The sequence below is a fragment of the Stegostoma tigrinum genome, chromosome 20 (genome assembly GCF_030684315.1).
Source record: "Stegostoma tigrinum isolate sSteTig4 chromosome 20, sSteTig4.hap1, whole genome shotgun sequence".
NCBI lineage: Eukaryota > Metazoa > Chordata > Chondrichthyes > Orectolobiformes > Stegostomatidae > Stegostoma > Stegostoma tigrinum.
The window spans coordinates 15,721,533-15,742,152 of NC_081373.1; the positions used below are offsets into that span (position 1 = coordinate 15,721,533).

The following is a 20,620-nucleotide window of genomic DNA, read 5'->3' on the forward strand; positions in this document are numbered from 1 at the left end:
TAGTGACCAAATCCTCTGTTCAAGGCATAGCAACAGGCTGCAGGACACCAGTGGGAATTCTCTTGCTGTTTCAAATAGTCGCTGTGGGAGCTTTGATCTCACTGAGGGTGCAAGTGGGCCCCAGATTAACATTTCATCGAAAGGGTGAAATGTTAGCCACTGGGGTCATCTCAGTACTGCAGCGTCCAATTTGTTCTTGGGGATCGGCAGTGAGGCTTGATCCTACAAACCTGGACATATTGAGCTGATTCATGTGGTTTCTAACTGTGACTGTAGGCCCAGCATATCCAACAAGAGGTCATTGAGATGTTTCACTTCTTTCTGATGGCACTTATTGCTGTTATTTGTCTCCAACACGCGGCCATTTGGTATGCAGCAGTGATAGAGCTCAGTTCACACTCTGAAACACCACATCATCACATAGCACCTAACAATCCTTAACCAGTCAATAAGGTTAGCCCAGGCAGGTGAAAGGAATTTTGTGATTCAACTCCCAGATGTTCTGGAATTCTGAGCTGGAATTATTCTGCATGAGCCTTGCGTCTTCTAAATCTGAGGCAGGGGTGGCTCCCACTGAGCCACAGGGTTAAGGAGAGAGGAGTAAGAAATATTGGCCGAGACGTGGAGGATTCTCCACATTTGAGTTGGTGCAATGAGATCTCTCTTGCTCACCTGTTTGTTAGTATCCAGCCTGTGGGAGCTGTACTAATTGTGTTCCTGCCTGCAGCACAACATGTTAAAGAAGGTAACAGATGTCCTACTGCACTGCAGACTATTCAGTTAAGAAATATCTTTGTCTCTTTGCATCGCAGCTGAGCTAAGAATGGCTGCAGTCCAATAAAGACAGCTAATACTTCAGCATCTTGAGTTAATTTCTTTTCCTAACTCAGCCTGCAGCCATTTTGCCCACCAATGAACACAAGGTTGGGAAAAAGCCAGACAGCTGCTAGGATGGAAAGCAATCACTGCACGGATATTCACTCCAGTTGTTGCTGATGCATCCAAAACCACAACCTGAAAGCTATACCCAGATCCAGCAGAGGCCAGCTGGCTGTCTACAGTGCAGCCCAAATTGCTGACATCTGCTCTGCAAAGAGGGAGTGGCCAGTGTGGTACTAATGTCACTGGATGAGGAACCCAGAGGCGTAAGTTACTACTCTGGGGATGTGGGTTCAAATTCCATCACAACAGCAAGTGACATTTAAGTTCCTATGATAAGTCTGCAATTAAAGTCAAATCTAATGGTAATCATTTCCTTTTCTGTGAGAAGTCCAGCTGGTTCACTAATGCCCTTTAGGGAAGGAAACTGCCATCCTTACCCGGTCTGGCCTGCATCTGACTCCAGACTCTCAGCAACATGATTGACTCTTAACTGCCCTCCGAGATGGCAGGGCTAGCCACCATTTCAAGGGATCAGCAATAAACGCTGGTCCAGCCACAAATGCCTTTATGCCAATAACGTTTCTTTAGAAAACACTCCTTTTATTGTGGAGAAAAAAAAAATACTATCTGACAGTACTTAAGTATTTTCCCATGCTCTGGATTCCTGGCCGAGGATATAGTTTCTCTCTCTGCCTGTCATATGCATTTTCTGTCTCACTCTCCCTCTCTCTTTTTTGTCTGTTGCCTTTCCCTCTCTCTGCCCCTCACACTCTCTTTGCATTGTCTTGCACACACTGGTTCAGTTACTGCATTGAAAGACATTGTGTCAGCTTGGAGTGAGAAAGAAGGACCAAATTGGATAAGATGCAGAGTTCTTTTCAAAAGACATTCAAGATCAACTTGGCATTTTTGATTATAATTTGACAGTAAGGCTTTCATGTTTTAATACAGCTATTTCATTTATCCACTCTGGGATTTGAACTTTCAACTTCACAATATTAATCACTAACCAAATCCAAAAATCTGTAAATTATTCATAATGTGGATTGTAGATTGAATAGTTCACAACAATTTACTAATCTCCATTTTCTAGGCATCTCTTTGAAAGAGTCATACACCTGAAGCTCGCGCCAAAGAAGATGAAGTTCTTCTTCAAAAGGTATCTCGAGTACGAGAAGAAACACGGGAGTGAGCAGAGGGTACAGGCTGTGAAGGAAAAGGCGCTGGATTATGTTAAGTCGACGACCTTGTCTGTGGACAGCTAATCGCACTGATAGCTGCACTTTGAGATTTAGACTGCTCACTGATTGTGTTGGACTCTGAGATTCCTGTGTTGGAGGAAGGGCAAGGTTGGAGGAGAACTCTGGACTATCCAATGAAAATTCAATGCCCAGAAGGTTCTCCAATCCTTCAGCAGCAGTTTGTCTTTGAAATATGTGTGGAGTTGAGAATCTGGTATCTATTGCAATCTCAGACTCCAGTGCCTGCCTGAAGATAACTAGTGTAGCAAAGCATCGATCTGGGATGCTGTGATTATCTCACAGCCAAGTGCCACCTTGGCCAGAACAGTTCTTGCTCCACATTCACTCCAGCTGATGGTTAACTGAAAACATTCCTGCTGTTATCTTTCTAGTGACAATGAATGTTATTCCCTCAAATAAAACCTAACATATTGCAAAGTGATTGTGCTAGTTTGGAAATCAGGACTCATGTTGTGCTGTGAAGTTTACCAGAGTCTACATGTCTTCCACTGCTCTCCAACCTCCTCGCCCATGATTAATGACAAACCCTGTCTTTAGGTCTGCAATGTTTTAGCCCAGAATCCAGATTACAGCATGTGTTTGCAAACCTTTTTTGGTAAGTTGAGCAGTGTCCGAATCTGTTTGGTCTCTCTTCCACTCTGGATCACAGCAATAAGACTGCAACTTCTGAACTGATGGAGAACGAGTTTACAAGGTCCAGGGGCCTGGCATAGGGTGGGACCTCTCCCTGTTCTGGATGGAACTCAAACTGAGATGTTCGAGTGGAATAAATGTATGTGTTGAGGGGCAGCGTTTTACTGCATAAGCCTCTGTACAGGACTGACCCTGTTCTGACAATGTAAGCAATAATGCCAGGGTGCTTCCTGATTTTGGGTGTTGCTGTCGGTCAGTTTCCAGTGTAAATCTCCTTCTGATCACCGATGCTCCTGCAAACAGTTTATATTTCTCCATCAAAACACTTCATAATTTTGAACATTTCTAACTAATCTCATTAAAAATGTACTTGACCTTCAATTGGTCCCTAAATTCCCTAATCAGTGCCTAATCCCATCAAACTCATTCTGATGGCTGGAAAGAAAAAAATTTCTTGGCTTGGAGAGGCCCCCAACCTGCCTCCCTCGCCTCTCAGTTGCCACCATCTACAAGCATCACAATGGGCCACCTGTGCTGAATGCCTTTTACAGCCTTAAAGGTGCTATATAAACACTATAAATTGGGTATGGTGGAGCAATATTATTATTAACTCCCCACCAACCAGCCCATCAAACTTGCAAGTTCCCTGGATTAATGTTGAAATGAAAAGCTGGTCTCTGTAAAAGTGACTGTGAAACTGTTGGCCAAAGAACTCAAAGAAAATCTGCTGCCTACATCTGCTCTAGTCCATGAGACTTAGAAATTCTCAGCACCGTCCTCACCCACTCTTAATCTGTGACTGCATCATCTCAGTAATGTGCTCGATGAAGTAGTTGCCCTGTTTTACTGATGTATAATAATGATCCCTTCATCAAAAAGAGTGAAGCAGTCTTAACACAGCAATAATTGCAAATCAAAACTGGGGTGACATCAGATTTCCTGGAAATCAGATATAAAAGGCAGAGAGCAAGGCTAACATCATCAGCCTGTTCAACCCATTTAGGTCTTGTTGCTGTTCAGTTAGGCCATGGTTCATCTGATAATTTTCAACTCAACTTTCCTGCCTTTTCCTCATAAATCTTAAAAATCAGTCTGTTCAGCCTTGAATATACATAATGACCCAGTCTTAAGAACCCTCTGTGGTAAAAAAAAATTCCAGAAATTCACTATCCTTTGACAGGAGAAGTTCTTCCTCTCCCCTCTTAAATTTGCAGCCTTATTCTGAGATTTTGCTCTCTGGTCCTAAACTCTCCCACAGGGGAAACAACTTCTCTGCATCTAAGCTGTGAAGTCACCTAAGAATTTTATGTTTCAATATTGTCTACTCTCATTCTTCTAAACTCTGAGTATAGGCCCAACATATTCAGTGTCTCCTCATACAATCTCTCGACTTACCTGTAATGCCAGTATATCTTTCCTTACTTAGGAAGAGCTTTACCTTTTTAAAAGAACAAATCAGTTCAGGGTTAGATGGCCTCCCCTTCCCACAACCTAAATCTTCCTGTCACCTCTGTCTAATCTTGATGGTTCACATTGGTTCTCAGCACCAAATTCTCCATTCCACTTCCTCAAAAACTCATTGCTACATTTCCAGCACAAGCCAAGGATGATGTACATGCTGTGAGCTCAGCCAGTGGCAAGTAGCCCCTTAGGATCCCTAGTTTGGCCAAATGGAGCTGGTGACCTTAAACAGAATTGTGATTGCTGCTGGCTGGGTTTAATGCAGTTCCAATTCAGGTCCTTGAGTGTGTCAATTAGGTGTCTTCTATTGGTTTTAACCATTCACTAGCATGAGTACCTCTAACATCCGAACTAACCTGCTTTTACACATTCCAGGCACAAGACATTAGCGTCATAAATTGGACCCTTCACAACCATTTTATGCCTATTTAATGATCACAAGTATCCAATTCTACACCCATTGTAATAAATGACTGTGCCTATAAATTTGTCAACACAAATGTGCAATGATAAAGGAACTATTGCAAATGGTCTCATTGTCCCAGAATTAGTCTGGATGTGGCTCACAGTTCGTCTCATCTGCTATGCAGTCTGAATGTCAGGTGAGAACAGGGTTAGGGTTAATTGTGATACCTTCTGTGGTCAAATGGCGATACTTGGGGAAACTACTGCTCATTAGTAATTCTCAGCATTTCTGATTTCAGACCCCTTGGAGGCAGCAGTAGACTAGTCTTCAATTTAATAGTGCAGCTCCAAGAGGCAATGTGAGCTGAGGCCCAGTGTCAAATACCTCTTGTGTACATTTAAACTCTATCCAGGGGCCTGTGGTGTAGTGGTTGTGTCCCTACCCCTGGACTGGGAAGCTCAGGTTTAAGTTCTAACTGCTCCAGAGGCATGTAATAATGTAACAAAACAGGTTAATTATAAAAATAATTTTAAGCAAAATTCAGGGGCTTCTGAACCAACAAGAAGGCACTTCAAAAGGGGTTGAAATTCATGTTAGCACCAAACTGTTGAAGCTACAGTTGTCAAACTCAATTTACTGAATGTTACAAATCAATGAGTAATGTCTCATCCAATATTGAATTATCGTGATGTCTGTGTTTTAATGTATATCACCAGAGATTATGGGTATATTGCTGACAGTGCTTTTACATATTTTTCAATAAAGATGAGCAGACACTTTGGACTAGAACCTTAGGAAGGAGTGAGTTATTATTAAAGATGAACCCACTCTTAGGAAGAGTTATCAAGATGATAATAGTCACTGTCTCCTAACTTCTGTTTGCTTTACTGAGGTGGTCAGTGGCTTAGAAGGGATGTGGATTTCATGGAGCTCATGAGAACAGAAAATTCAGGTGAGAGACAGCAGGTGAAAAGAGCAACATGTAGAAATGCACCGGGTTTTAACTATCAGCACTGGATGAATGCAAAATGACTGGAATTAGCAGAGAAAAGGGATTTGCTGCACTGTGGCTGACTTGGCATCGGAGCACTCATTCCCAGCAAAAGTCTGCTTCCATGTCAAAAATATCCAGCTAGTTCTAGGGCACTAGGTTGGGTTATTGTTCTTATCTGGATGAGGGACTCTCTGTTCAGGGCAGCAGTTATTGGCCATCCCTAATAATCCTTGAGAAGGTGGTGGTGAGCTGCCTTGAACCACTGCAGTCTGTGTGGTGTAGATAGACCCACAATGCTGTCTGGGAGGAAATTACAGAATTTGTTGTTCATATCAGAATTGGTTCAGGGGTGGCCCAGAAGTCTCTACACTATTTTTGAGTCACGGGACTGAAACACACAACAGCAGTTGAGCAGTTCAGACCTGAAGGAGAATATTGCTGCCTGAGGCTTGGTTGTTCTTTAAAATGAGACAGCCTGGGTGGGATGCTGTTTGAAGGTTTGGTGCATATTTGATGGGCTGAATAGCCTCTATCTGCATTGTAGGAATTCTATGATTCTATATGTGGATTTGTATTAAGTTTTGAAATTCACCAGATTATATCAGGAGTTGGGGGAAGACATTTTTAAAAAGTTTTGTTCCTGTGGTATTGTCCTGAGGCATTGACTCCCAACAGGTGAGTGGACCGGGCAGAGACCAGGAACAAACAGGATTTTAATCCTCTGTGTTGACAATGCCTTGCCAAAATGCTGTTTTAATATTCCATGATTCTTAAATCCAAACTATCTAAGTAGCAACAGTTAAAGTAAAAGTTTTTCTTCCTGTAAATGGATTGTCATGTCCCAGGCTGTTCTGAACTTCAAACTAATTTTTGCAGTGTTTTGTGCTTTGTTGAAGAATACAGTGAGATGGCCAGCTCACTCTATAGTTTTATTGATTAGAACGCCAACCTGTTTCAAGGGATGATGTGGAGTTATACTGTAGACAAGGTCAGAAATCATAGGTTTATAGTCCAATGCATTTATTTGAAAGCACAAGTTTTTGGAACACTGCTCCTTTAGTGAAGAAGGGACAGCATCACCAAAGCTTGTGATTTTCAGATAAACCTGTTGCGTTATAACCTATCATGACGTCTGACCTTGTCTCAAGGAAACAAAAGGAACCTTACTAACTTCTGCACTGATTCCTAATTCAGAGGGCATTAGCAGTTGAATGGGTCTCTTCACCTGAAAAGAGACTGGCTCAGATTTTCAAGGTGTAAAATCCTGAACATGCAATGAGTAATCTTCCTAACCACGCACTGTATTTGAAAAAGGATTTTGATCTTAGGAACAAGTCAAAAGCTGAAATACCCAATTCCTCTAGTCTCTACATTGGCAAAGTGAAGCATAGGCTTGGTGACCACTTCACAAAACACCAACATTCTGTCTGCAAAAAAGACAACTTCCAGTTGCCTGCAATTTCAATACACTGCCTGAAACAGTGACTCTAGTTCCTCTTTGTAGATGCTGACAGACATGCTGAGATTATCCAGCAACTTCTGTTTTTGGTACTCATTTCCTCTGTCTGCTTTTCAAACAGCAAAAAGCCTTGCTGCAGCCAGAGTTCCATTAGAAAACTACCCAACCATTGCAAGTCATCAAAGCGGAAAACAGTAATCTCATGAAAGTGAGAGAATAACACTCACTATACAACCTATTCCAACTTCAAACTCACCAGAGAAACTAATTCCTGAGAACTTAATTGCAAGATACTCTACGGCTTACTAAGAATCCTTAGCTTTACAAGATGTTTGCAACAACTCAGCTAACAAACTATAACCCTGCCATAAAAGGTACTTGAGATGGTCATAATGTATTACCTTATCTGCATTTGTATCTACCCATTGGCATGTATGGTCAGGTGTATAAGATGAGCTTTAAATATTTGAATGAGTGTGAGATAAATAACCTTTATTTTAAAACTCACATAAAAAGCTTGCTGTAGGTTTACTTAACTGGGAGAATCACTCTAAGGAGAAGAAAACACACATACCTTTTACATACCAACATACAGATCATGGGTAGTAGAAAGAAACACAATTTCTGTTTGTGATAAAGTATTTCCAGTACAGAGCCCCCAGTCCGGTCTCTGTGTGGGCACTTAAGTGGAAATATGACTTAAGCTTAAATGAGTTGCAAACTGATAGTCTGGCGTGTTGAAGGTGGATCATTATATCCATCATAAATCTATCTGAGAATGTTACCACACTCCCTCCAGGTTTCAGTGTCCCATCCTGGATTGGCAGCAGTTGACCCTCGCCTTGAGAATAACATTTACTCAGGGTCATAATATTCAGCTATGGCTCTTCATGTGATCGAACAAGCCACGTTTTGACTGGGATGTCTTCGAGCTGAGGAAAGATATCCCCGGGGAGTGGGAATGGAGTGAAACTTTTGCTCCATTCTTTGATGCTGTTGACGGTGTGATGCAGCTGAATGGACAAACTGTTCCTGTTTTGAATGGATTGTAGCAAGCTCCTCTCAGTCATTAATGTCCATACTGCTGTGTTTGAAAGGGGGCATCGGAATGTCTTGGTGGCATTTTCTTAGCCTTCCACTGGAATACTGGGCAGTCGAGGAACCAGGGCCTGAACCAGGGCTGACAGTAACCCAGTAATGCAATGATGGTCGCAGTGATAAATATATAGCATCCTCCTCCTATACTGGGGCCCCATTGGGATGGTGGCTGTAGTAAAGAAGTTAGTCTTCACAAACCAAAGAAACAGACAGACACAACTCTCGCACATCAAAGCGATGACTCAGACCTTACTATAGAAGACAATATTCTCCCTACGTGGCGGAGGGCATTTATTAGGGACTGGATTTACATCACCATTCTGCTGAGCATCATCCTTCACACCCGTGTTCACATTCAGCGGTGGTTTGCACCTGTGCCAGTTCCTCAGCAATTTATTCATATTCCTGCTGTCGGTGATTCCGAAGAGCTTCTCCTGCTCTTCGCCAGTTTCGAAATCATGGAACTTTGGCATCTGACAGCGACTATAACCTCTGACCATCTCATTCTGAAACCCCTCGAAAAACTGCTGGATGCAGATCTTGGCGAAACTCTTGGCGTGTTCCGTGCACATTTCCTCGAACAGCTTGCGCTCGATATCAATGTAATGAGACCAATACTTTGTCTTCAGGAAGGCAACTTGGGTGAAGCAAGGTCGCATTGCTCTCACCAGGAAGGCCAAGAAAGTCATCATCAAAATAAAGCACCACCCCAAAGCCTGTGAGGGAGCAACACAAACATTCTCATTTCGCAGCCTCAACTGCAGGAGCTCGGCAGTATGGCATTAGATACAGAGTGAAGCTCTCTCTCTTCAAACTGCCCCATCAAACATTCGCAGGACGGGGACAGCACGAGATTAGATTCAGACTAAAGCTCCTTCTACACTACCCCCATCAGCCGTTCCCAGAGCAGGCACCTCACGGGGTTAAATGTAAAGATTTCTTTCCACTGACCCCACCAAACACTCTCCAAGCCAGGAGCAGCACAGCGTAACACACCGAAAGGCCACGGTTCAAGCCCTACACGTTTCAGAGGTGTGTAATATCATCTCTGAACAGGTTAGTTAGAAAGTACCATATACAGAGTAAAGCTCCTTCTACTCAGCAGAAAGTACAGCTTTCTGTGCACTATCTGCGTCAAACACTCCCAGGATAGCGACAAGCGGGGCTTAGGTACGAAGTAAAGATCCTCTACTCTGAAAATAAAGCTCTCCTTACTCTTTTAAATAGAAAGTAAATCACTCTCCACGGTTTTAAGCATGAAATTTCACTCTACACTATCCCCATCAAACATTCCCAGGACTGGTATAGGATGAGGTTAGATACAGAGTAAAGCTTCCTTCTACATGATCCCCATCAATTACTCCCAATGACAAGTGCACCACGGGGTCAGGTACAGAGTAAAGCTCTCTCTGTACACGGGTAGCTGCAGAGTAAAGCTCTCTCTGTACACGGTTAGCTGCAGAGTAAAGCTCTCTCCACACTGAGTGATTTGCACCTTAATCCTGTATCTAACTGCACCAATCGCTCTGTCTCCCTTCGCCCCGGGACAGCCTCACCTGAGACAGGCAGCGCAGGTAGCGGACTGCTCCCTCCCGGGACAGGGCGCTTTGCTGCGGAAAGATGTCAGGACAGGGGACAGAGGCGAGAAGGCGGCGGAGCTGGGGCTGAGCCGGCAGGGCTCCGGACAGATTGAGCCCCAACCTCCGAGGCTCCAGGCTCTCGCTGAAGGCGCAGGTGAAGCACTTTCCGTCCAGGAGGGTAACACTGAGCCAGATGAGCGGAGCAATGAGCGCTCTCTGGGCCATCGAGCAGAACATGTAGCGGAGAACCCCCGGCTCCTTGGCCCGCAGCCCCTCGGGCCTCCGGCACTCCTCGGCCAGCACTGACACGTTGTTGTTTAACACAAAGCCCAGGAGGAAGAGCACCAGCGGCGGTACCGACATCACTCCCAGGCCGTACAGCACGTTGTAACCGGGGAGGCAGGGACAGTTAAACTCGAAAGCCGAATACATCTGAGCACTAGCCAGAGCCAGAATCCCACACAGCCCGTTCAGGAAGGATTCCTGGTTAGACTGCAGGAACTGGAAAATCATCCGGAATTTATCCATTCTCCCGCTGAGGAATATTGAGGACCCCCCTCACCTTCTTTCTATATCCCCCCTCTCTATTCTCCTCTCTCTCTTATCCCCCACCCTCTGCCTATTCCCCTCTGTATATCCCCCACCCGCTGTCTATTCCCCCTCTCTCTATGCCACTCTCTCTACTCCCTCCTCTTTCTCTATCACCACCCCATCTACTTCTTCCTCACTCTCTCTGTCCTCCCTCTATTTACTCCTTTCTATCCCCGCCTCCCTCGCTTTATCCGCCAAACTCTGTCGATTTCCCTGTCTCTGTTCCACTCTCTGTACCCACCCTTTCTCTATCCCCTTCCCTCTCTATTAATACCCCTCCCTCTACTGCACCTTTCCATTTCCACCTTTCTCTCTACCTCCCCTCCCCCCACTCTCTAACCATTCAATTTCTCTATTCCCTTTCTCCATTTCCCCTCTCTATCCACTTCTATTTCTCTATCCCCTTTCTCTGTTTCTTTTTCCTCTCTCTGTTCCCTGGTCTCTCTCTATGACCCTCTTCCTTCTCACACCATTTAACTCTGTCTCTTGTCATTTTTCCAATTCCCTTTCTCTGCCATTGTCTCTATCTCTCCTTGCTTCTGAGTCTAACCCTATTTTTCTATCTGTTAGTCTGACTCTATCCTTCAGTCTGTTTCACTACTGCTCTTTATTTGTTTGCAATGTGTCTTGCAAACCAGGCTCCTCCCCTAACAACAGCTAGGTAGAGCCACTGGGACACAGCGCCTATCCTCCAACTTTAAAACAGTTTTAAAACACTTGACTTCCAGGGCCACATTTGACTAAGTGTGCATGAAAAAGCCCTAACTGAACTATGCTCAATGGGAATCGGTAGAAAACTCACCGCTGGCTAGAATCATACCCTGCACAAAGTAGGAGGTCAGTCATCTCAGCTCCAGGTCATCTGTGTGGAGTTCCTCAGGGTAGCTTGCTATGCCCAGACACCTTCACCTATGACCCTCCCTCCAGTAGTAGATCAGATGTGGGGATATTCGCTTATGACTGCACAGTGTTCAGTGCCATTCACAATTCCTAAGATAAAGAAGCAGTCTAAATGCAGCAAGAACTGAACAAAACCTACCATCGAAATGCTGTGGCTACAAGATCAGAGACTGGGAGTTTTACGGCAAGTAACTTACCCCCTGACTCATGAAACCCTGTCTACCATCTACCCACACTCAAGAAGCTCAACACCATCCAGGACAAAGCAACTAGCTTGATTGGCATCACATTCACAAACATTCACTTGCTCCAACCTCTGACATTCATTAGCGGCAGTGCATACCATCTACAAGCTGCACTGCAAAAATTCACCAAGGTTTCTCTGACTTTACCCAGAAGTATAAGGTCAGCAGATACCTGGGAATGCTACTACCTGCAAGTTCGCCTCCAAACCACTCACCATCCTGTCTTGGAAATATATCACCATTCCTACAGTGTTGCCGGCTCAAACTCCTGGAAATCCCACTCCAAAAGCATCGTGTGTGCAATGACCTCTCAGAAACTGCAGTGGTTCAAGAAAGCAGGTCACCAACACCTTCTTAAGAGTTGTGCAACAAATGTTGCTGTAGCCATCAACACTCATGTCCCATGAACAATTAAAATAAATGACTCTCGTGAATTAATAGGAGTAGAGACACATGAATTCCAATTCCAGCATGACTGATTAGATTTTGTTTGAAGCAGCTCTGGTCGCATTCTTTCAGCTTAATATAATGAGAAAACAACTCATTCTACAAGCTACAATTCTTTAGTGCTTTTCAGTTTTCTTCATAACAGATTATTAAAGTTTCTCTGGGATTGGCAAACTCTGCATGAAATGAGAAACTGCATACTAAACACAGCTCAGCCCCAGCGAAACTGATCAAGTGTTGGGCCTTCTCTACAATTATATCAGGTGGCTTAACTTCAGTTGAGATACAATCAGTAATAAAGGGTACCAGGGGAGAGAGATTACTGAGTGACAGTGTGAGGAAGATGGATTAACATAGTTGAGATGTGGTCAGTAATGCACGGAGCTGATTAAAGGGTTATAGAGTGGAAGTATAAATTAGGGTGATAAAACAGATACAATATAATTGAATTTTATTAAAACATTTAATAAGGTACAAGACAGCAGAGGCATGAATAAGCTTGGATTATATCCAATAGTATTTTTTTTCTGTGGGAGCATCTTAAGAGCAAACAGCATAATCTCAGAGTAAAGGATCACCCATTTAAGATAGAGATGAGGAGGAATTTCTTCTCTCAGAGGGGAATGAACTTGTGGAATTCTTTAGCATGCAGAGCTGTTGAGGCGGAGCCATTAAGTATATTCAAGGCTGAGAGAGACATATTTTTAATCTGTAAGGGCATCAAGAGTTACGGGGAAAAGGCAGAAAAGTTGAGGGTAACCAGATCAGCCAAGATCTTATTGAATGGTGGAGCAGACCCTATGGGCCGAATGGTCTATTTCTGTTTGTAAGTTTTACAGTCTTATCAGAAGTGAGTTAATAGCAGCAGAGAGAGAATGAGGGCTAAAGGCTCTTATTCGGATTAACAACAAATGGTGGGAAGTGATGCTCCATGAAGATTGGCATTGGGACCACTACTGCTTACAATTTATACAAGCAATTTGCACTGGGAATTTCAAATACCATTTCAAAATTTGTAGATGAGACCAAATTGGTAAATGAGTTTTTGTGAGAGTTGTGACAAAATCAGGAAAGCCCTGAATAAACTTATGGAGTGGGTGTGTATTTGACAAACTGACCTCAATATAGCTAAGTGTGAAGTAGTACATTTTGGCAGGAAGAATAGGGGATCGCATACACTCAGAAAATAAGTATCTAAATGTGGTAGAGGAACAGAATGATCTGGAGGTACATGACTCACTGGAAGTAGTGACAGGGGTTAATAAACCCGCACAAAAAAAAAATCTTGGCTCCAATTTCAAAGGGTCTGCGGTTGTGAATAATTCTGTACTTCACTGAACTGGACAACCATTAAATAATATGGCTACCATGCAAGTCAGAGGCTTGGAATCCTGCAGGGAGTAACCCCCGCCCCTCTCCCCACCCCCACAGACTCATCAAAACCTACCCACCATCTACAAGGCACAAATCAGGAGACAGACCCGGTACAAAGGACGATGGTTGTTGTCGGAGATCAGTCATTTCAGCTCCAGAGCATCTTTGCAGGAGGACGAACTGAACAGTGCTGAGGGTGGGGGTGACAGGGAGTGGGAGATAGAACTGTGGTGGTGGGAGGTAGTGACGAGCGCATTCAATGCTTCAATTCCTGCAAGTCCTAGACTGTGAAAGGAATTGAAGACCCTGCAGCCCTCCAGACTCAAAATCGAGTTCAATAATTTTAGGGCCTAAACTCTCCCATGGCCCAGCCCACTACCCCACACACCAGGCCTCGTTACCACTTAGGCCTCTATTACACACCATATGTTGTTAGTCACTAACAGTCCGCATTGACAATATTCACCCTCCCAGCCTGATCTTTATCAACTCTTTGTCTATCCAACTGCTCTTCTCTCTCTTTAGGTAGTATCCTATTGTTTACTTCCTACCCCATCCCCTTCTCTTTCTTTCTGCATATAAACTGACGTTTTCCCAGCCACCATCAGTTCTGAGGAAAGGTTACCAGATCCAAAACATTAACTCTGTTTTTTCCTTCACAGATGCTGCCAGACCTGCTGGGCTTTTCCAGCAACTTTGTTTTTGTTGTGGGGAATTGAAAGGTTTGGTGTGAAAGAGAGCATGGAGTCATTGAAACTTGTCAAATGGGCGGCTAATTCTGATCTGCATAACCGATCAGGGCAAACTCCATCCCTATTCCCTGAAGAAAGCTTCCGAAGCGGACTTCGAGTTGAGACATTGGAGAGCTGGATGAGGAATGTGATGTGATTTCATTTGTTGACTGAATCCTGTTTAAATCAGAACATATTTGAATATACTTGAATAAATGTGGAGTCTTTGAATGGCAAAGTCAATTTCCTGACATGCAATTTCCCTAATGATTCAAAATAACCTTCCCCAAGGACAAATGATAGGTTCTTACCCATTTCCATCTTTAAAGATGTACCTTCCCGATGAACAGACACAGCTTACCAAGTCTGATTCAATAAAATTCCAGAAATTTTGAAGTGGATTTCTACCCTTCCCTTTAAATACCCCCACCACCCCATAAATAACACCCCACACCCAGTTAATAGACTGTTTTCCCAGTAAACAGGCCCTCGAGATCCCCAATTACTAAATACTCCTTTCTTTCATTAAATACACTCTCTGACCAGCAAATACCCTCTGCCTGACTCAATTAAAACTGAAATGTATTAGGAAGTTAAGAATGATGGAGGGGAGTTGGGTTTAATTTAGTTCACGTTTCTGCTGCACAGAATCATCCAACTCGCTTTTGAATCAAGACAAGGTATCCCCCTCATCTTCCTGAAATCAGTGCCGACGTTTACTCTCTTTATTCTTCTGTGGGATGTGGGCATCACTGGCAAGATGTTGTTGCCCATAGCTATTTGCCCTTGAACTCAGTGACATGCTTGGTCATTCTGAGGGCAGTTAGGAGTCAGCTGCATTGCTTCAGGTCTGGAGTCACTTGTAGGCCAGACAGGGTAAGGACAGCAGGTATTCTTCCCTAATGGATATTGGTGCATCTATGACTTTTAATCCAGTTTCATGATCAGATTTTATCAGCCTTAATTTAAATTCCATCAGCATCTGTGGGAGGATTTGAAGCCACAGCCCCTACAGCCATAGGCTAGTGTTTAGGATTCTTAAATCAGTGACGTTACTGCCATGCTGCAGTCTTGGCCTTACTAAATTTGGGAAAAACTAGTGTGCAGCCCTCATTAGAAGGACCCCTCAGTTCTATGACTGAAGCACAACATCTAGTTGTGATGACAGTAACATTTGGGGAATGTTAAATGAGAACTGACTGGATATCTGAGGGATTGCAGACCAAGAAAGATCTCAGATGGACACAAACCTTCCGGAAGCTGGGCTGTATCTCAGGGAATTTTGGAGCCATTTGCTTTTGAAGTTCTCCATTTGTGAAGACATTTTCTTTCTCCACTGGGGAATGTTGAATTCAAAAAGTGAGGAAAACAAAGCCAGTGATCTTTGCCATATGTACAGTAACTCCTGCACTGTGTACAGCAATCCCTGCTCTGCACACGGTGATCCCTGCTATGTGTACAGTGAAATCATCTATAATGTACAATAATCCTTGCTGCATGCATAGTGATCCCTATAGTATGCACAATAATCCCAACTGCATCTACAGGAATCCCTGCTGTGTGTACAATCATCCATGCTGAGGGTACAGTTGTCCGTGCTGAGGGTACAGTCGTCCGTGCTGAGGGTACAGTCGTCCGTGCTGAGGGTACAAACCCTGGTACTTGCCTCCTCTGCATATGGCTATGTATCTGAAACCCACTGAGCCAGAGAATGATGATTGTAGGATGTACTCCAATGCTCACTGTGTTGTGACCTCCAGCTGTTTGCATACATTTGACGTTGATAAACTTCCAATCATTACTGAGCATATTTAATGTTAATATGCAAACTGTGTGTAAATTGACTTGCGGCACCTGCAGGCATTAAAGTCATAGCCCAGTGCCCTCATTATTCAGGAGTTCTGAGCCTGTCGCATCAGTAAGTTTATGGCTATACATCAATCCCATTCAACCTATTAGTTCCATATCCCTCAATCCCTTCCCTGCCAGAAACCGATCAAAAAGCTTCTTGACAACCCCAGCTGATGCTACAGTCGTGAAAAATAGTTATGTCAAATGCAAAAACTCAATTCTGTTTCTCTGTGCCCAGATGTTTCCAGACATGCTGCACCACTCCAGCTATTTCTCTTTTTGATCAGAGAACAGTACTTTGTAACGGAGGAAACAGATTTAAAGACAGGCTTGTGAGTAAACAATACTTCCCATACACACGGAACTGCACAGGAAACAAATATATGGCATTCTCATCCAATGTTGGGCCTGGTGGCTGTCAACAGTGCGGTACTCCCTCAGTACTGACCCTCTGACAGTGCAGCACTCCCTCAGTACTGACCCTCTGACAGTGCGGCACTCCCTCAGTACTGACCCTCCGACAGTGCGGGACTCCCTCAGTACTGACCCTCCGACAGTGCGGCACTCCCTCAGTACTGACCCTCCGACAGTGCGGCACTCCCTCAGTACTGACCCTCCGACAGTGCAGCACTCCCTCAGTACTGACCCTCCGACAGTGCGGCACTCCCTCAGTACTGACCCTCCGACAGTGCGGCACTCCCTCAGTACTGACCCTCCGACAGTGCGGCACTCCCTCAGTACTGACCCTCTGACAGAGCGGCACTCCCTCAGTACTGACCCTCCGACAGTGCGGCACTCCCTCAGTACTGACCCTCCAACAGTGCGGCACTCCCTCAGTACTGACCCTCCAACAGTGCGGCACTCCCTCAGTACTGACCCTCTGACAGAGCGGCACTCCCTCAGTACTGACCCTTCAACAGTGCCGCACTCTCTCAGTGCAGACCCTCCAATAGTGCGGCACTCCCTCTGATTCTGATTAAATCATGACCCAGGACCTCTTTTTCTTTCACTGAGCAGACTTTATTATTGAGTTGTCCTTTAACACATTGTTTCATACAGAAAGCAGAAATTCTGAAGATTGATAGAATTGAGAAATAAAATGTGACTTTGTCACTATGAAATGCTGCAACATTCAGTACTCTCCCTGCCTGGAATACCATCCTGACCAATAGGGTATTACTGGCAACTATAATGTTAATTGTTATGTGTCACAATTACCTGGTTATCTATCATCTGGTTCAAGTTGAATCAAATGTCAAACTGTGTCCAAGGTTTTCCCATCACACACTGTATCTACCTCTCTCTCTCTCTCTCACTTCCTTCCAATCTCTCTTTCCCCTTCTCACTCTCAGCTCTCACCACTTTACTGTCTGTGTATCTTTTCCAGCAACACAGAGGAGTTTACAGAGTGTTAAAGCCAGGTTATATCCGCTCATTGGGTGTGAACCTCGTTATCTTGCTCTCTTAAGCCAGTGAAAGAGAAAAACACAGTGAAGGACAGAAAGTATGAGAGAGTGTGAGAAAGTCAAAATTATATGGCAACTTTGCTTCCTCCTCTCCTCTGCTTCCTCACTCTTCCTTATTTTCACTGTTGCGGTCCTTTTTTATTTTGCTTTTGTTTTTCAACGTTCGTTCCTAGTTCTCAACCATCCCTGTGTGCATTTCTCCCCAGCACGGACAGGAAAGTGCCCTGCAGGAGAGTGACCGGTTCAGGAGAGTGACCGGTCCAGGAGAGTAGCTGTAAAGGAGACTAAACATTTCAAGAGACTACAAGGGAGTGACCCATACGCTGGTGTGAAGGGAGCAGCAGAGGTGATAGTTACTGGACAGTGATCCAAAGGGGAAGGCGTGAATTTGTTTTTGATGTTTGGTTGCATGGTAAGGGGTCCTTGTTGTTGGAGTTGACTCTGTTGAGGGAGCTGGTCAGAGAGGCCCCGTGACTGTGGTGAACTTGCTCCTACAGCACTGTATGTTTGACACGGCTGAGTGGAGCTGCGGGTTGCTGCTGAAGCTGTGGGGGTTCCCTGGTTGTACCAGGGTCAGCATTCACTCGGTACTGATTGACAGGCATGATATTCAGTGGAGGTTTAGTGTTGAACCACTTTGCCAGGAGAGCATCAAGTTGCTCCTTGTTTGTGATGCCATGAAGCGGGTCTCCCTCAGCCCCCGTTACATGGTTATCATGACAATATGTCTGGAACCCATCCTGCATGCTGTCAAAAAACTGGATGACATAGTGATGGGCAAATCCTCGAGCGTGCTCACAACAGGTCTCTTCAAACACCTTCTGCTCGATGTCAATGTAGTTGCTCCAGTACCGGCTCTGGAGGTAGGTGACATGTTTCGAACATGGCTTGAGGCAGCGAGAGAGGAATGCAGTCAAAATCAGAACCAGGAGGATGGTCCACCCTAGAGCCTAAAGACAACAATTAACAAACAGCCATTGGCGCAGCGAGCTTGCATATTTACAAAAGGAGGCTAAAGGATGGGAGAGTGACTGAGGGAAACTCTGAGGAACAGAGGGGTTACTTAGGTCAAAGGTCCTCCATCATCAGCCCAGTTGGGAAACCAAAGGATCTCAGAGTGATGGAGGGGGAAGGTCAGGATAGAGGGATTTGAGAATTGAGGAATGAGAACGCTGAGGTTAGTGAAATTAAGTCAGGTGCTGTTGAAGAAAGCTGGTTTACCTGTCGAACAAGTGACCCAGCCATAGCAAATACAGCCCTGTTCAAATGACAGTCCGATAACAGCCTTTTATTTACAGTTTCAGCACTGAGAGTGGAACTAACTCAACATCCCATGGCAATCAGAATTAACCAGTGACTTAGTATGGCTCTCTCTGTGTCACTCAAGCTGTCCTCCCATCTATAACAGGCTAGAACTGGGAGACGCTAATATTTCATCCCATGGATTTCAGCTTCTACCCAAACTGACAGAGTGTGAAGGTTACCACTCGGAGACTGACATTGGGCAGACACTGCGTGTTCTCAGTTTCGATTTGCCCCTGACTTTCCTGCCCCTCATTTACTCTATCAACACGCTCCCTGATTTTCACTGCTTGGATTAACTCTCCCACTTCAGTCCTCTGCTGTACGGAGCTCCTGTAATCTCTCCACATTCACTGAGGTCCCCCGAGGCGGCCCTACACAGGTACAGACAGTGGGAGGTCAAAAGGCCATTCGGCCAGTTGTTTGGTTATGTACATGCCCAGGTGTCCTTGGAGAGGGAATAGATAGCATCCACTGTCTCACTGGAGAACCATGGCTGATGGAAACTGCTGGGGCTGGTGTGCATTGATAATCACTACATTCATATTTTAATTTGATTTTGTTCATGTAAATTTTCAATTTTTTTATTGCTACTTTGCCCCTTTAAGGGGCCTGACACATCTTAATTTGGATCAATTTGTTTTAATTTGGTTTGATGAATGGTTTGGGCACTTTCAAAGAATTGGTAAAGTGGAGGCAATGGTGTAGAGGTACGTCACTTGGCTGGAAATCCAGAAACCCCGGCTCAGTGCTCTGGGGAAATGGGTTTGAGCAATGGAAGTTGGTGAAATTTGATTTTTAAAATAATCTGGTGTTAATTGCCAATTGTTGTAAAACATGAATGCCCTTCATGGCAGGAAATCTGCCATCCTTCCCAGATCTGGTCGCCACATGACTGCAGACCCTAAGCAAAGTCGTCGGTTCTTAACTGAGCAATTAGGGATGGACAATAAATTCTGGTTCAGCCAGTGATGTCCACATTCCATGAATGAATAAAACAAAATCTCCTGTACACCCTTTGACCCCTCAGTCTTGACATCCTGCTTAAGTTGAATCCCGTTTGATTTGAGGCCAGTTTACCTGAGATACTGAGCGCAGGTACCTGTACACCGCTTTCCTCGGGAAGCTGAGGTTGTGCTGAAGCTGGTCAGCTGTGAGGTCTTTGCAGGGCACCTTGGACAGAAGGATCAGCAGATCTCCTCTAGACCAACTGCTCACGTTGACGAATCGACTGGGATCCACTGAGGTGCTGAAAGCACAAAGAACACATTTGCCATCCAGCAGGGCAACAACGAGCCAGATGACAGGAGCGATGGCTGCTCTCTGGACTACAGCAAGGAACATGTAATGGAGTAAAGATGGGTCCTTGGTCCTCTGACTCTCTGGCCGCAACCATTCCTCCAGCATCAACAGCGAGTGTTTGTTGACAATAATGCCACAGAAGAAGAGGATAATGGGTGGGATAAGCATGACCCCAATCCCATAGACCGTATTGTAAATGGGCAAACATGGGCAGATGAATTGAAAAGAGCTGTAGATCCGCACACTTGCCAAGGCCAAGATTCCACAAATCCCATTCATCACTGACTCCGAGTTGGATTGGAAGTGGCGGAAGATGCTGATGAAGCGATCCATGGTGGTCAGATTTGGGAATGGTTTGCAGGAACAGAGCCAAGAGGCAACAAACCGTCAAGTGAGAATTCGACTTTTCACTGAGAGCTTGGGTGCTCGGCTAATCGTAACCCACCCCTGTCACGCTCAGATTCGGTGACATTTGCTTTAAATTGGCCAACTAATTGGTTGAGGAGCTATCACTCAAAGACAGGCAGGTGTGTGCGCAAAGGGCACACCTGTCCACCAGGTGGGGCTGCTGAACTGAGATTTGCATTAAAGTGACTTAGCGGTTTCAATGTGAGAGATAATGGGAACTGCAGATGC

At 44.6% G+C, this 20,620-nt stretch overlaps 3 protein-coding genes across 5 annotated transcripts in view; 1 reads left to right on the forward strand and 2 right to left on the reverse strand.

Moving 5' to 3' along the window:
* pdcd11 (programmed cell death 11) overlaps positions 1 to 2,561 on the forward strand; it is a 56,965-nt gene extending 54,404 nt beyond the window's left edge. For all 3 annotated transcript variants that reach the window (XM_059653020.1, XM_059653021.1, XM_059653022.1), the window contains one exon: positions 1,976 to 2,561. In XM_059653020.1, the coding sequence (XP_059509003.1) occupies positions 1,976 to 2,147 (172 nt within the window). In that variant the 3' untranslated portion in view covers positions 2,148 to 2,561. The remainder of the gene's footprint in view (positions 1 to 1,975) is intronic.
* Positions 2,562 to 7,624: 5,063 nt separating this feature from the next.
* Positions 7,625 to 10,303, reverse strand: LOC125461951 (calcium homeostasis modulator protein 1). Its single transcript, XM_048551353.1, has 2 exons — positions 9,752 to 10,303; positions 7,625 to 8,911 (listed from the first exon to the last, which is right to left on the reverse strand). The coding sequence occupies exons 1-2, from the start codon at positions 10,301 to 10,303 to the stop codon at positions 8,438 to 8,440; spliced, it is 1,026 nt and encodes a 341-aa protein (XP_048407310.1). The 3' UTR covers positions 7,625 to 8,437.
* A 3,801-nt stretch (positions 10,304 to 14,104) lies between these two features.
* Positions 14,105 to 20,317, reverse strand: LOC132210792 (calcium homeostasis modulator protein 3-like). The gene is made up of 4 exons (XM_059653203.1): positions 19,763 to 20,317; positions 17,949 to 18,330; positions 15,264 to 15,399; positions 14,105 to 14,240 (listed from the first exon to the last, which is right to left on the reverse strand). Exons 1-4 carry the CDS (start codon positions 20,315 to 20,317, stop codon positions 14,105 to 14,107), a joined length of 1,209 nt encoding a protein of 402 aa, XP_059509186.1.
* Positions 20,318 to 20,620: the final 303 nt, after the last annotated feature.

Bases quoted from the DNA above. Each gene is read 5' to 3' on its own strand.
- LOC125461951 (XM_048551353.1), bottom strand. From the start codon at position 10,303: ATGGATAAATTCCGGATGATTTTCCAGTTCCTGCAGTCTAACCAGGAA. The intron at 8,912-9,751 runs GTGAGGCTGTCC...GCTCCCTCACAG, and splicing joins ACCTGCGCTGCCTGTCTCAG to GCTTTGGGGTGGTGCTTTAT.
- LOC132210792 (XM_059653203.1), bottom strand. From the start codon at position 20,317: ATGGATCGCTTCATCAGCATCTTCCGCCACTTCCAATCCAACTCGGAG. The intron at 18,331-19,762 runs GTAAACTGGCCT...TGTTGTCTTTAG, and splicing joins ACCTGCGCTCAGTATCTCAG to GCTCTAGGGTGGACCATCCT. The intron at 14,241-15,263 runs GTCAGTTCTCAT...TGATTTAAACAG, and splicing joins TGCAATCCCTCAGATATCCA to GATTCAGTCAACAAATGAAA.